The sequence below is a fragment of the Physella acuta genome, unplaced genomic scaffold, assembly GCF_028476545.2.
Source record: "Physella acuta isolate Inbredline_101_S28 unplaced genomic scaffold, ASM2847654v3 ptg000184l, whole genome shotgun sequence".
Lineage (NCBI taxonomy): Eukaryota > Metazoa > Mollusca > Gastropoda > Physidae > Physella > Physella acuta.
In genome coordinates this window covers 159,157-173,591 of record NW_026731703.1, presented here as the reverse complement: position 1 = coordinate 173,591, position 14,435 = coordinate 159,157, and the positions used below count along the sequence as shown (strand labels likewise).

The 14,435-nt window shown below is 43.9% G+C and overlaps 1 protein-coding gene across 1 annotated transcript in view; it reads right to left on the bottom strand.

Annotated features, from left to right (window-relative positions):
- LOC131936680 (protein Jumonji) overlaps window positions 1-14,435 on the bottom strand; it is a 41,654-nt gene that overhangs the window by 7,341 nt on the left and 19,878 nt on the right. Inside the window, exons 8-18 of the mRNA XM_059293728.1 lie at window positions 13,272-14,130; window positions 13,008-13,183; window positions 12,476-12,549; window positions 12,212-12,293; window positions 8,200-8,325; window positions 6,549-6,698; window positions 6,345-6,437; window positions 3,720-3,838; window positions 1,209-1,394; window positions 703-811; window positions 429-614 (exon numbers count right to left, since the gene is read on the bottom strand). Coding sequence (XP_059149711.1) covers window positions 429-614; window positions 703-811; window positions 1,209-1,394; window positions 3,720-3,838; window positions 6,345-6,437; window positions 6,549-6,698; window positions 8,200-8,325; window positions 12,212-12,293; window positions 12,476-12,549; window positions 13,008-13,183; window positions 13,272-14,130 — 2,160 coding nt within the window. The remainder of the gene's footprint in view (window positions 1-428; window positions 615-702; window positions 812-1,208; window positions 1,395-3,719; window positions 3,839-6,344; window positions 6,438-6,548; window positions 6,699-8,199; window positions 8,326-12,211; window positions 12,294-12,475; window positions 12,550-13,007; window positions 13,184-13,271; window positions 14,131-14,435) is intronic.

Genomic DNA, 14,435 nt, shown 5'->3' with positions numbered 1-14,435 from the left:
AAGAAACAAATGACTGAAGTAAGAAACAAATGACTGAAGTAAGAAACAGATGACTGAAGTAAGAAACAGATGACTGAAGTAAGAAACAGATGACTGAAGTAAGAAACAAATGACTGAAGTAAGAATCAAATGACTGAAGTAAGAAACAAATGACTGAAGTAAGAAACAAATGACTGAAGTAAGAATCAAATGACTGAAGTAAGAAACAAATGACTGAAGTAAGAATCAAATGACTGAAGTAAGAAACAAATGACTGAAGTAAGAAACAGATGACTGAAGTAAGAAACAAATGACTGAAGTAAGAATCAAATGACTGAAGTGAGAAACAAATGACTGAAGTAAGAAACAAATGACTGAAGTAAGAAACAAATGACTGAAGTAAGAAACAAATGTCTGAAGCTACTGAAAACCAAAAATCTATCACTGACCAGAGAAGCTTCCATGCCGGTAGGGAGCCACTTGGTGGAGGCAACAAAGTGCACACTTTCAGACACATTGTAGCCACAAGAGATGGTGGCTGTGTAGGCCCCAGGGAACACAACAACAAACTGACGGGGGCTGTGTAAACATCGGCCCACTTTTACACCTTGTTCTTTCAGCAAGGCAGGGTTCACCTAAATAAAGGAAATAATCAATGAGACAAGTCAATAATGAAGATACATGGACAGGATTGACAGCAATGATTGTGTGTACAGAGCCTACCATTACACAATCCTCTTTGAGCCACCTCGGCTTATTGTTGAGCAGGGAAGGTGTGAGCTCTAGCATGGCTGTACGGAACTTGGAACGTTGAGACTTTGGAATGCAGTACCTGAAGAAAAGCATGTCAACAATTTGTTCAATACAACATTTGTTCTAGACTTGATTGACCTTAGCTTAGTCAGTTGTTTTATTTCAACAGAATGTCACATAATTATTGGAACTTTACAACAGAATGTCACATAATTATTGGAACTTTACAACAGAATGTCACATAATTATTGGAACTTTACAACAGAATGTCACATAATTATTGGAACTTTACAACAGAATGTCACATAATTATTGAAACTTTACAACAGAAAGTCACACCATTATTGAAACTTTACAACAGAAATAGTCTAAGGGGAAAAACTGAATGTCTGAATATTGGAAGGCTGTGTGGGTCAGACCTAGAGTGGACATATTGGATGTATGTGTGGGTCTATGATGTGATCCTTACAACTTACCAGATGATGTCAGCGCCGGAGTGAAGATATTGGATGTATGGCAGGCTGTGTGGGTCAGTGGACCAGCAGGACGTAGAAAACAGCATGCCCATGTGCAGCGTGGGGATGGTGATGCCTGCCACAGGGCCCAGGTACTTGAGCAAACAGCTCTCATTCTCTGGGATGTTGTTCAGGTTCCATGGGTGCCTAGACAGCAAAATAATTTTGTTTAACCTGTACCCATCTACCTGGAGTAAGCGCCACCTGTACCCATCTACCTGGAGTAAGCACCACCTGTACCCATCTACATGGAGTAAGCACCACCTGTACCCATCTACCTGGAGTAAGCACCACCTGTAACCATCTACCTGGAGTAAGCACCACCTGTACCCATCTACATGGAGTAAGCACCACCTGTACCCATCTACCTGGAGTAAGCACCACCTGTAACCATCTACCTGGAGTAAGTGCCACCTGTACCCATCTACCTGGAGTAAGTGCCACCTGTACCCATCTACCTGGAGTAAACACCACCTGTACCCATCTACCTGGAGTAAGCACCACCTGTAACCATCTACCTGGAGTAAGTGCCACCTGTACCCATCTACCTGGAGTAAGTGCCACCTGTACCCATCTACCTGGAGTAAGCACCACCTGTACCCATCTACCTGGAGTAAACACCACCTGTACCCATCTACCTGGAGTAAACACCACCTGTACCCATCTACCTGGAGTAAACACCATCTGTACCCATCTACCTGGAGTAAACACCACCTGTACCCATCTACCTAGAGTAAGTCCCACCTGTACCCATCTACCTGGAGTAAACACCACCTGTACCCATCTACCTGGAGTAAGCACCACCTGTACCCATCTACCTGGAGTAAACACCACCTGTACCCATCTACCTGGAGTAAGTGCCACCTGTACCCATCTACCTGGAGTAAGCACCACCTGTACCCATCTACCTGGAGTAAGCACCACCTGTACCCATCTACCTGGAGTAAGCACCACCTGTACCCATCTACCTGGAGTAAGTGCCACCTGTACCCATCTACCTGGAGTAAGCACCACCTGTACCCATCTACCTGGAGTAAACACCACCTGTACCCATCTACCTGGAGTAAGTGCCACCTGTACCCATCTACCTGGAGTAAACACCACCTGTACCCATCTACCTGGAGTAAGTGCCACCTGTACCCATCTACCTGGAGTAAGTGCCACCTGTACCCATCTACCTGGAGTAAGCACCACCTGTACCCATCTACCTGGAGTAAACACCACCTGTACCCATCTACCTGGAGTAAGTCCCACCTGTACCCATCTACCTGGAGTAAGCGCCACCTGTACCCATCTACCTGGAGTAAGCGCCACCTGTACCCATCTACCTGGAGTAAGCACCACCTGTACCCATCTACCTGGAGTAAGCACCACCTGTAACCATCTACCTGGAGTAAGTGCCACCTGTACCCATCTACCTGGAGTAAGCACCACCTGTACCCATCTACCTGGAGTAAGCACCACCTGTACCCATCTACCTGGAGTAAACACCACCTGTACCCATCTACCTGGAGTAAGTGCCACCTGTACCCATCTACCTGGAGTAAGTGCCACCTGTACCCATCTACCTGGAGTAAGCACCACCTGTACCCATCTACCTGGAGTAAACACCACCTGTACCCATCTACCTGGAGTAAACACCACCTGTACCCATCTACCTGGAGTAAACACCACCTGTACCCATCTACCTGGAGTAAGTGCCACCTGTACCCATCTACCTGGAGTAAACACCACCTGTACCCATCTACCTGGAGTAAACACCACCTGTACCCATCTACCTGGAGTAAGCACCACCTGTACCCATCTACCTGGAGTAAACACCACCTGTACCCATCTACCTGGAGTAAACACCACCTGTACCCATCTACCTGGAGTAAGTCCCACCTGTACCCATCTACCTGGAGTAAACACCACCTGTACCCATCTACCTGGAGTAAACACCACCTGTACCCATCTACCTGGAGTAAACACCACCTGTACCCATCTACCTGGAGTAAACACCACCTGTACCCATCTACCTGGATAAGTGCCACCTGTACCCATCTACCTGGAGTAAACACCACCTGTACCCATCTACCTGGAGTAAGTGCCACCTGTACCCATCTACCTGGAGTAAACACCACCTGTACCCATCTACCTGGAGTAAGTGCCACCTGTACCCATCTACCTGGAGTAAACACCACCTGTACCCATCTACCTGGAGTAAACACCACCTGTACCCATCTACCTGGAGTATTGTAAGCACCACCTGTACCCATCTACCTGGAGTAAACACCACCTGTACCCATCTACCTGGAGTAAGTGCCACCTGTACCCATCTACCTGGAGTAAGCACCACCTGTAACCATCTACCTGGAGTAAACACCACCTGTACCCATCTACCTGGAGTAAGTGCCACCTGTACCCATCTACCTGGAGTAAGCACCACCTGTAACCATCTACCTGGAGTAAGCACCACCTGTACCCATCTACCTGGAGTAAGCGCTGTCTTTTCTTGTAGGGAATGCACTGGCCTGTGCTCGTGTGTTGATATGTCCACACTGTACAGCCACATGCTTGGTCCGCTCATCAATAATCTGCCAATACTGAGACTAGAGGGGACAAGATTTACATCAATAATCTGCCAATTTTAGAGGGGACAAGATTTACATCAATAATCTGCCAATTTTAGAGGGGACAAGATCAGAGGCGTAGCTAGGGGAGGGCGGGGAGGGCGGCCGCCCCGGGCGCCGACCCTAAGGGGGCGCCAAAAGGGGTAGAAAAAAATTAAAAGCTCATTTTAAGCTGCAGTTTTGAATTATAAACAGTCAAAGTAAAGAAATTTAACGGCTGAGAGTTTTTGCTTATTGATTTAACTGTTCTCTACCTTGATTGTGTAACTATAAAACGTATATCTTTAAGAAACAGTGACTGGAAAAACCGTTCTCCAGCTTTACTAGGTGGAGGGGGGGGGGGCGCTTTTTCGAAGACTAAAATCGAAAAAATTCACACTGGATTAAGGAATAAATAAGCGATATCACTCAGAAAAGAAACCCATTGAACTAAAGCGTATTTTATGATTGTGTAACATAAAAAGAGTTTGTGGCGTTTAAAATCCGCTCTACCATTTTTGTCCAAGATGATGGGGCGCTTTTTCACTAACAAAAACCGCAGGATTTGTACTGGATCGGTTGCTAGATAACTCTTTTAACACTTAGAAAAGAATGTACGATTTCACTACCCAGTTTTGCGAAGTAATAATGCGACTAGTTCTTTGTAAGATTCTTACGATTCTCTCAATTTCAACGTGAGAGATTAGATACTTTTACTTGATTGCATTACATCTTGCCTGGATCACTGCATTAAGAGAAATAAATATAACAGATTCTTGTATCGCTATCCGATCAGTAAAATAGCAGACTGTCGGAGCGAGTGGGTGGGAAGCGACACTCTTTTCCAAAATTTTAAGAGAGAAGAAAATTAGTATATTGTACTGATTATTACTTTGTTCAACCTAACTGATAATTCAAAATTGCAATATTGGCCTACTATTATCGAAATTGTTCTAAAGACATGACCAAAAGTAGACCAAATAAGGCTTGCACCTTCTACAAAATACACCCTAAAGCAGTGGTTCTTAAATTTTTGGAATACCGAACTCCACCAGTTTCATATGCGCAATCACCGAACCCTCCTTAATAGTTGTATCGTCCACAATGACAAAATCCGATCGTGAATCCTATGAGTCGGGTGTGTGTCTTGACCTCCGCGGAAGCCCTGAAACTGAATTACCGAACCTCTCGGGTTCGATGGAGCCCACTGTTCTAAGCTCTTTTGATTTTCTACTTTTTATTCGTTTCAGCATCTTAAGGGGAAATTAATTGGCGTCCAGTGAAGTTTTAGGGAACGACAATCAGCGTAATTGTTAATTTTTTTTCCAGACTGTCGCACACACAAACACACTCACGCATATATATATATATATATATATATATATATATATATATATATATATATATATATATATATATATATATATATATATATATAATATATATATATATATATATATATATATATATATATATATATATATATATATATATATATAAATATATATATATATATATATATATATATATATATATAGGGGGCGCCAAAATGAAAGATCGCCCCGGGCGCCGGGAGGGGTCGCTCCAGTGAAGTTTTAGGGAACGACAATCAGCGTAATTGTTAATTTTTTTTCCAGACTGTCGCACACACAAACACACTCACGCATATATATATATATATATATATATATATATATATATATATATATATATATATATAAATATATATATATATATATATATATATATATATATATAGGGGGCGCCAAAATGAAAGATCGCCCCGGGCGCCGGGAGGGGTCGCTACGCCTCTGGACAAGATTTACATCAATAATCTGCCAATACTGAGACTAGAGGGGACAAGATTTACATCAATAATCTGCCAATACTGAGACTAGAGGGGACAAGATTTACATCAATAATCTGCCAATACTGAGACTAGAGGGGACAAGATTTACATCAATAATCTGCCAATAGACTAGAGGGGACAAGATTTACATCAATAATCTGCCAATACTGAGACTAGAGGGGACAAGATTTACATCAATAATCTGCCAATACTGAGACTAGAGGGGACAAGATTTACATCAATAATCTGCCAATTTTAGAGGGGACAAGATTTACATCAATAATCTGCCAATTTTAGAGGGGACAAGATTTACATCAATAATCTGCCAATACTGAGACTAAGGGGACAAGATGGGTAAAGATTTTCATCAATTTCATAATGTGAGTATATTTACTAGATAAAACTATCAGTACTGAAATGACATTTGTAGTTCTATTATGATCAGCCCAGTGAAATAAACAATGTCAAATAACAAGTGACTAACATTTGTAGTTCTACTATGATCAGCCCAGTGAAATAAACAATGTCAAATAACAAGTGACTAACATTTGTAGTTATACTATGATCAGCCCAATAAACAATGCAAATAACAAGTGACTTACATTTGTAGTTATACTATGATCAGCCCAGTGAAATGTCAAATAACAAGTGACTTACTTCAACTTGGGCTGGACTTGGCTCATCTTTAAACCACATTGACTGGACATTCCTGGCTATTCTGTTAAACCAGCTGACCGGCATGGACTTGCCCTAAGATAGTTGATTTCAAAACTTTAAATCGGCAAACCTCGTTTAACTTACTAGCAAATCATATTAGCTGTATATTCCTTATGAAAGACTTTCAAAAAAAAAGAGAATCACCTTGGTAATTGCATCATCCTCAACAGTTTGCAATTCATAAATAGCCTTGACCTCTTCTTCTAGTTGCTCCTTTTCTTGCTCTGACAAGGTTGCATAGGGAAAGACATGATGGCAGTAAATATCATAAAGTCTCACTGTCCTATCCATGGCCTGCTCAAAGATAAAGTGCATGAGATAAATATTAAACAAGACTGTGTTCACCAGGGATCTTAGTATAGTAGTTTAGTACATTTGTTTTAGTTTTAACACGACTGCGTACACCAGGGATCCTAGTATAATTTAATTCATTTGTTTTAGTTTTAACAGGACTGCGTTCACCTGGGATCTTAGTATAATTTAATACATTTGTTTTAGTTTTACCTATAAACAACACAGCCAGGTAACAGCGTAGAAAAAAAAAACAAAGGTCACAGTGATCCAAATGTGCGCTTGATGTCGGATAGACAAAAGTTAGTAATGGCCAAAGACGCATTCATAAACGTTAGTTTTTAGACTCACAAATATGATAGTCTGCTAAAAATGACTGTTTATTGGATAAAGACTACTACTGTATTTGAAATTTAATATTTTGTATCCATTTTTATTATTTTCAAGTATCAGCTAAACGAAAGTAGCTGTGCAACAAATGATGTCACGTTAATGTTTGCACAGCAGTACCATCTAAACATGCACAAATTGCAGAAAGGGCCATAAGCGGAGTTTGATACTAAAAACTACTTCTTAAATGCCTAAAGTTTAAACAGCCTTGGTGTTTTTTTTAATGGCAAATCCAGATATTTAAAAACTCAACTTTTGCTAAATTGGACAGTAAAAAAATAGAACACTTTAATGGACACCAGCGAGAAAAGTCTCAAAGGTATTTGAGAGGTGTATAAATTCATTTAAAAATCATGCACAGCGTAGTTACAATTAATATGGTTATAAAATCCTGTCAATCTGGTTTTTTTCGGACTTTACTAAAGATTGGATGTATTTGATGTTTATAATATTTTCGGTAACTAAATAAAAATTTAAAAAAAAAAGCAAAAACAATTTGGTTTTCACGTGTAATGGCGACATAAACAATGGCATCCTGCTATTGGATAGGCCGCCATTGATTTTATTGTACACACTGTAAGCTAAAAATAGAAAACTAGGTCATGGGGTTTTAAATTTGCATTGTTATTTAAAAACTTGATCTGCAAAGTTTTGTAAACAAATAGTTATCGATCACTAAGTTACTGTACAGCCAATCAATATTTGTCTTACGAAAGTGAAACATCCGGTTATAACTTAGGCTTGTGAAAATAAATAGAAATGTAGCCTTAAACTCAAAAAATTATTTTCAAGTTCTCTGGATTTGCAACTTTTATAGCATTTATTCTAAAAATATAAAATTTCTAAATTAATTTTAGGCTTAAGTTTTTATTTTTTATTTTTTTTTACGGTCTAAATCTAAAAAGCACGTTTTTATTCCATGTCAACAACATTGGGGACGGAATCTCGTCAACTCGCTCGCCTCCATTGGGAATTCTGGTAAAATGTCACACCCAGATATGACTAATGAAATCTGCAGCACTAAATGGAGATGCTAATCCTTTTCAATTTACATCATTCTAAGACGGTTGAAGATTAAACTAATCTAAAACTGTTGGATATGTAACTCCTGTACCTGTTTAGGAATATTCATAATGTCTGCTACTCTGGCCCAATGTTTTTTGTCAGACATTTTCTTTGGCCCACCTGACTCCTCAACAAGGTGATACAACTGAGGTAGATCTATCTGTACACCTCCAATCTGAAACAAGAATAGACTGGTGTTATGCACAGAAGACTAGCAAAGTTAGTGACTTATGTGGGGTATGATACAGATGGTGGGGTGATGTACCAAGGTGGGGTAGAGATGGTGGGTGATGTACATAGGTGGGATAAAGATGGTGGGGTGATGTACCTAAGGTGGGGTAGAGATGGTGGGGTGATGTACCTAAGCTGGGGTAGAGATGGTGGGGTGATGTACCTAAGGTGGGGTAGAGATGGAGGGTGATGTACCTAGGTGGGATAGAGATGGTGGGGTGATGTACCTAAGGTGGGGTAGAGATGGTGGGTGATGTACCTAGGTGGGATAGAGATGGTGGGGTGATGTACCTAAGGTGGGGTAGAGATGGTGGGGTGATCTACCTGGGGTGGAGTAGAGATGGTGGGGTGATGTACCTAAGGTGGGGTAGAGATGGTGGGGTGATGTACCTAGGTGGTGTAGAGATGGTGGGGTGATGTACCTAGGTGGGGTAGAGATGGTGGGGTGATGTACCTAGGTGAGGTAGAGATGTTGGAGTGACATAACTGGGGTGTGGTAGAGATGTTGGAGTGACATACCTGGGGTGTGGTAGAGATGTTGGAGTGACATACCTGGGGTGTGGTAGAGATGTTGGAGTGACATACCTGGGGTGTGGTAGAGATGTTGGAGTGACATACCTGGGGTGTGGTTGTGATGTTGGAGTGACATACCTAAGGTGGGTAGAGATGTTGGAGTGACATACCTGGGGTGTGGTAGAGATGTTGGAGTGACATACCTGGGGTGTGGTAGAGATGTTGGAGTGACATACCTGGGGTGTGGTTGTGATGTTGGAGTGACATACCTAAGGTGGGTAGAGATGTTGGAGTGACATACCTGGGGTGTGGTAGAGATGTTGGAGTGACATACCTGGGGTGTGGTAGAGATGTTGGAGTGACATACCTGGGGTGTGGTAGAGATGTTGGAGTGACATACCTGGGGTGTGGTTGTGATGTTGGAGTGACATACATGGGGTGTGGTAGAGATGTTGGAGTGACATACCTGGGGTGTGGTTGTGATGTTGGAGTGACATACCTGGGGTGTGGTTGTGATGTTGGGGTGACATACCTGGGGTGTGGTAGAGATGTTGTGGAGTGACATACCTGGGGTGTGGTTGTGATGTTGGAGTGACATACCTGGGGTGTGGTTGTGATGTTGGGGTGACATACCTGGGGTGTGGTAGAGATGTTGGAGTGACATACCTGGGGTGTGGTTGTGATGTTGGGGTGACATACCTGGGGTGTGGTAGAGATGTTGGGGTGACATACCTGGGGTGTGGTAGAGATGTTGTGGAGTGACATACCTGGGGTGTGGTTGTGATGTTGGAGTGACATACCTGGGGTGTGGTTGTGATGTTGGGGTGACATACCTGGGGTGTGGTAGAGATGTTGGAGTGACATACCTGGGGTGTGGTAGATATGTTGGGGTGACATACCTGGGGTGTGGTAGAGATGTTGGGGTGACATACCTGGGGTGTGGTAGAGATGTTGGAGTGACATACCTGGGGTGTGGTTGTGATGTTGGAGTGACATACCTGGGGTGTGGTTGTGATGTTGGGGTGACATACCTGGGGTGTGGTAGAGATGTTGTGGAGTGACATACCTGGGGTGTGGTTGTGATGTTGGAGTGACATACCTGGGGTGTGGTAGAGATGTTGGAGTGACATACCTGGGGTGTGGTAGAGATGTTGGAGTGACATACCTGGGGTGTGGTAGAGATGGTGGGGTGATGTACCTGGGGTGTGGTTGTGATGTTGGAGTGACGTACCTGGGGTGTGGTAGAGATGTTGGAGTGACATACCTGGGGTGTGGTTGTGATGTTGGAGTGACATACCTAGGGTGTGGTAGAGATGTTGGAGTGACATACCTGGGGTGTGGTTGTGATGTTGGAGTGACATACCTGGGGTATGGTAGAGATGTTGGGGTGACATACCTGGGGTGTGGTAGAGATGTTGTGGAGTGACATACCTGGGGTGTGGTTGTGATGTTGGAGTGACATACCTGGGGTGTGGTTGTGATGTTGGGGTGACATACCTGGGGTGTGGTAGAGATGTTGGAGTGACATACCTGGGGTGTGGTAGATATGTTGGGGTGACATACCTGGGGTGTGGTAGAGATGTTGGAGTGACATACCTGGGGTGTGGTAGAGATGTTGGAGTGACATACCTGGGGTGTGGTAGAGATGTTGGGGTGACATACCTGGGGTGTGGTAGAGATGTTGGGGTGACATACCTGGGGTGTGGTAGAGATGTTGGAGTGACATACCTGGGGTGTGGTAGAGATGTTGGAGTGACATACCTGGGGTGTGGTAGAGATGTTGGAGTGACATACCTGGGGTGTGGTAGAGATGTTGGAGTGACATACCTGGGGTGTGGTAGAGATGTTGGGGTGACATACCTGGGGTGTGGTAGAGATGTTGGAGTGACATACCTGGGGTGTGGTAGAGATGTTGGAGTGACATACCTGGGGTGTGGTAGAGATGTTGGAGTGACATACCTGGGGTGTGGTAGAGATGTTGGAGTGACATACCTGGGGTGTGGTAGAGATGTTGGAGTGACATACCTGGGGTGTGGTAGAGATGTTGGAGTGACATACCTGGGGTGTGGTAGAGATGTTGGAGTGACATACCTGGGGTGTGGTAGAGATGTTGGAGTGACATACCTGGGGTGTGGTAGAGATGTTGGAGTGACATACCTGGGGTGTGGTAGAGATGGTGGGGTGATGTACCTGGGGTGTGGTTGTGATGTTGGAGTGACGTACCTGGGGTGTGGTAGAGATGTTGGAGTGACATACCTGGGGTGTGGTAGAGATGATGGAGTGACATACCTGGGGTGTGGTAGAGATGTTGGAGTGACATACCTGGGGTGTGGTAGAGATGTTGGAGTGACATACCTGTGGTGTGGTAGAGATGTTGGAGTGACATACCTGGGGTGTGGTAGAGATGTTGGAGTGACATACCTGGGGTGTGGTAGAGATGTTGGGGTGACATTCCTGGGGTGTGGTAGAGATGTTGGAGTGACATACCTGGGGTGTGGTAGAGATGTTGGGGTGACATACCTGGGGTGTGGTAGAGATGTTGGTGTGACATACCTGGGGTGTGGTAGAGATGTTGGTGTGACATAACTGGGGTGTGGTAGAGATGTTGGAGTGACATACCTGGGGTGTGGTAGAGATGTTGGTGTGACATAACTGGGGTGTGGTAGAGATGTTGGAGTGACATACCTGGGGTGTGGTAGAGATGTTGGAGTGACATACTTGGGGTGTGGTAGAGATGTTGGAGTGACATACCTGGGGTGTGGTAGAGATGTTGGGGTGATGTACCTGGGGTGTGGTAGAGATGTTGTGGAGTGACATACCTGGGGTGTGGTAGAGATGTTGGAGTGACATACCTGGGGTGTGGTAGAGATGTTGGGGTGATGTACCTGGGGTGTGGTAGAGATGTTGTGGAGTGACATACCTGGGGTGTGGTAGAGATGTTGGAGTGACATACTTGGGGTGTGGTAGAGATGTTGGAGTGACATACCTGGGGTGTGGTAGAGATGTTGGAGTGACATACCTGGGGTGTGGTAGAGATGTTGGGGTGACATACCTGGGGTGTGGTAGAGATGTTGGAGTGACATACCTGGGGTGTGGTAGAGATGTTGTGGAGTGACATACCTGGGGTGTGGTAGAGATGGTGGGGTGATGTACCTAGGTGGGGTAGAGATGTTGGAGTGACATACCTGGGGTGTGGTAGAGATGTTGGAGTGACATACCTGGGGTGTGGTTGTGATGTTGGGGTGACATACCTGGGGTGTGGTAGAGATGTTGGAGTGACATACCTGGGATGTGGTAGAGATGTTGGGGTGACATACCTGGGGTGTGGTAGAGATGTTGGAGTTTTCAGACAACAGGTGCTGGTTGATTGCTGCTGCGTGTTGAACATTAGGTCCCCACCTGTAAGTAACAAGTTGACAATGGCAGGTTGGCTTTTAAATGTGACAAGTTGAGTTTTAAATGTGACAGGTTGAGTTTAAAATGTGACAAGTTGGCTTTTAATGTGAAAAGTTGGCTTTTAAATGAGACGTGTTTTAAAAAACAAGATTTTGATAGTCTGAGGCAAAGAAATGTGAAGCAACCTTTTATACAATCTGTGGATCTGCTGGACTTGGGGGGTGAAGCGCACATCATCACTGATTTTGTTGCTGTCCAACTGAAAAGTCAGTTCTACAATTCAACTAGGTTCTATGGTACAGTTTTAGACATTTTTAAAGAAGCTAACAGAAAGCTGAGGTGACATACAGAAATGGTTCTACAATTCAACTAGGTTCTATGGTACAGTTTTAGACATTTTTAAAGAAGCTAACAGAGAGATGAGGTGACATACAGAAATGGTTCTACAATTCAACTAGGTTCTATGGTACAGTTTTAGACATTTTTAAAGAAGCTAACAGAGAGCTGAGGTGACATACAGAAATGGTTCTACAATTCAACTAGGTTCTACGGTACAGTTTTAGACATTTTTAAAGAAGCTAACAGAGAGCTGAGGTGACATACAGAAATGGTTCTACAATTCAACTAGGTTCTATGGTACAGTTTTAGACATTTTTAAAGAAGCTAACAGAGAGCTGAGGTGACATACAGAAATGGTTCTACAATCAAGTGAACTACCTTCCAGCTGGCAGGGGGAATAATTCTACACATGCCGTAGGGTTCAGCCAAATGTTGTATTTTAGTGATGTAAGTCAGGGGGTCTGTGAACTCTGACTCTGTGGGCTGGAAAGTTGGGATGCTGTTCTCCTCATGTGCTGGGAGGGGAGGGGATGAGCTGGAGGAGGACAGCTTGGCTGGGGATTGAGATTTGACATGAGAGAAATGTTTAACTCATTGATATAATGGCTACAAGTTAAAACAGGATGCTGTTTCAAAACTTACCTTTTTTTGGTGGGGTTTTCTTTGGTGTAGTGGGGTTAGAATCTCTTTGCTGTGTGAGCGAGTCTGTGCTTTTCCTCCTCTTAGTTTTCTTGGGCTCCTGGCTGGTGTGGCCATCATTGCTGAACCTCCTGACCCCATCACTACTGGACCTCCTGACCCCCTCTGGGCTGTCCCTCCTACTGGCTGACCTAGCCACCTCATCCTCCCTCTTGGATGATCGCTGAGGGGCTGGTGGTGCCTTACCTTTGACTGCAGCCTGCTCACGTTTGGCCCTCCTTAAGGCCAGCTTAGAGGCCAGCAGCAGGCTATAGCCCCTGGTCCTCACCCTCTCTAGAGGACGGATCTTGTACGGCTTTCTTGCCTTCAATCCTCCAGCTTTCCTCCCCGCCTCCACCCAGTCTTTGTCTGATTCACTCCCTTGTTTATCCTCTCTTTCTTCCACACTGTCTTCATCTGAGTCAGACTTGTGCACTCTACCATTGAAAGACCTGGTGATTTTCCTCAGCCGCAGACTTATTCTACGTTTGGCCTTGGTTTCTTTATCTACCCGCTTGACCAATTTATTCCTAGCTTGCCGTGCTGCACTTAAACGTCCACCCTTTCTCTCAACTTTTGATTCCTTTAACCTGATGCCATTTCTTCTGGCTCCATCTTTCCATTTTTTGTTGTGGTTGACTTTGTTTGGATCTTGCTTCTCCACACTGCTGAGTTTATCTAGCAGGTTTTTCCTGGCACTCCGAGCATTGCTGGCATCTAGCACAGACCTCCCCGCTCTTTTAGTGCCTGTCAGCCTGCCTGCTGATCCACGCACCTGGCCAGGACTGGGTGCTACAGGTGTGAAGGCCCCACCTGCGGCTCTCTGAAAAACATTAGGACAAGTTCAGTCAGTTTCATCCAAAACCACGCTGAAGAGCTAGATCTATTAGACAGTGAAACAATAATGATCTCAATTCATACATTTGATTGACAATCAATGCTTTGGTTTTAAACTATTTTTTATAGCAGCATCATACAATGCTAAACTTACAAACAATATGATTGTAAACAAAACACTGAATTGGTTGGGTGGATATGATGGTACGTAGGTATGATGGTACATCAAACACTGAATTGATTGGGTGGATATGATGGTAAGTAGGTATGATGGTACATCAAACACTGAAT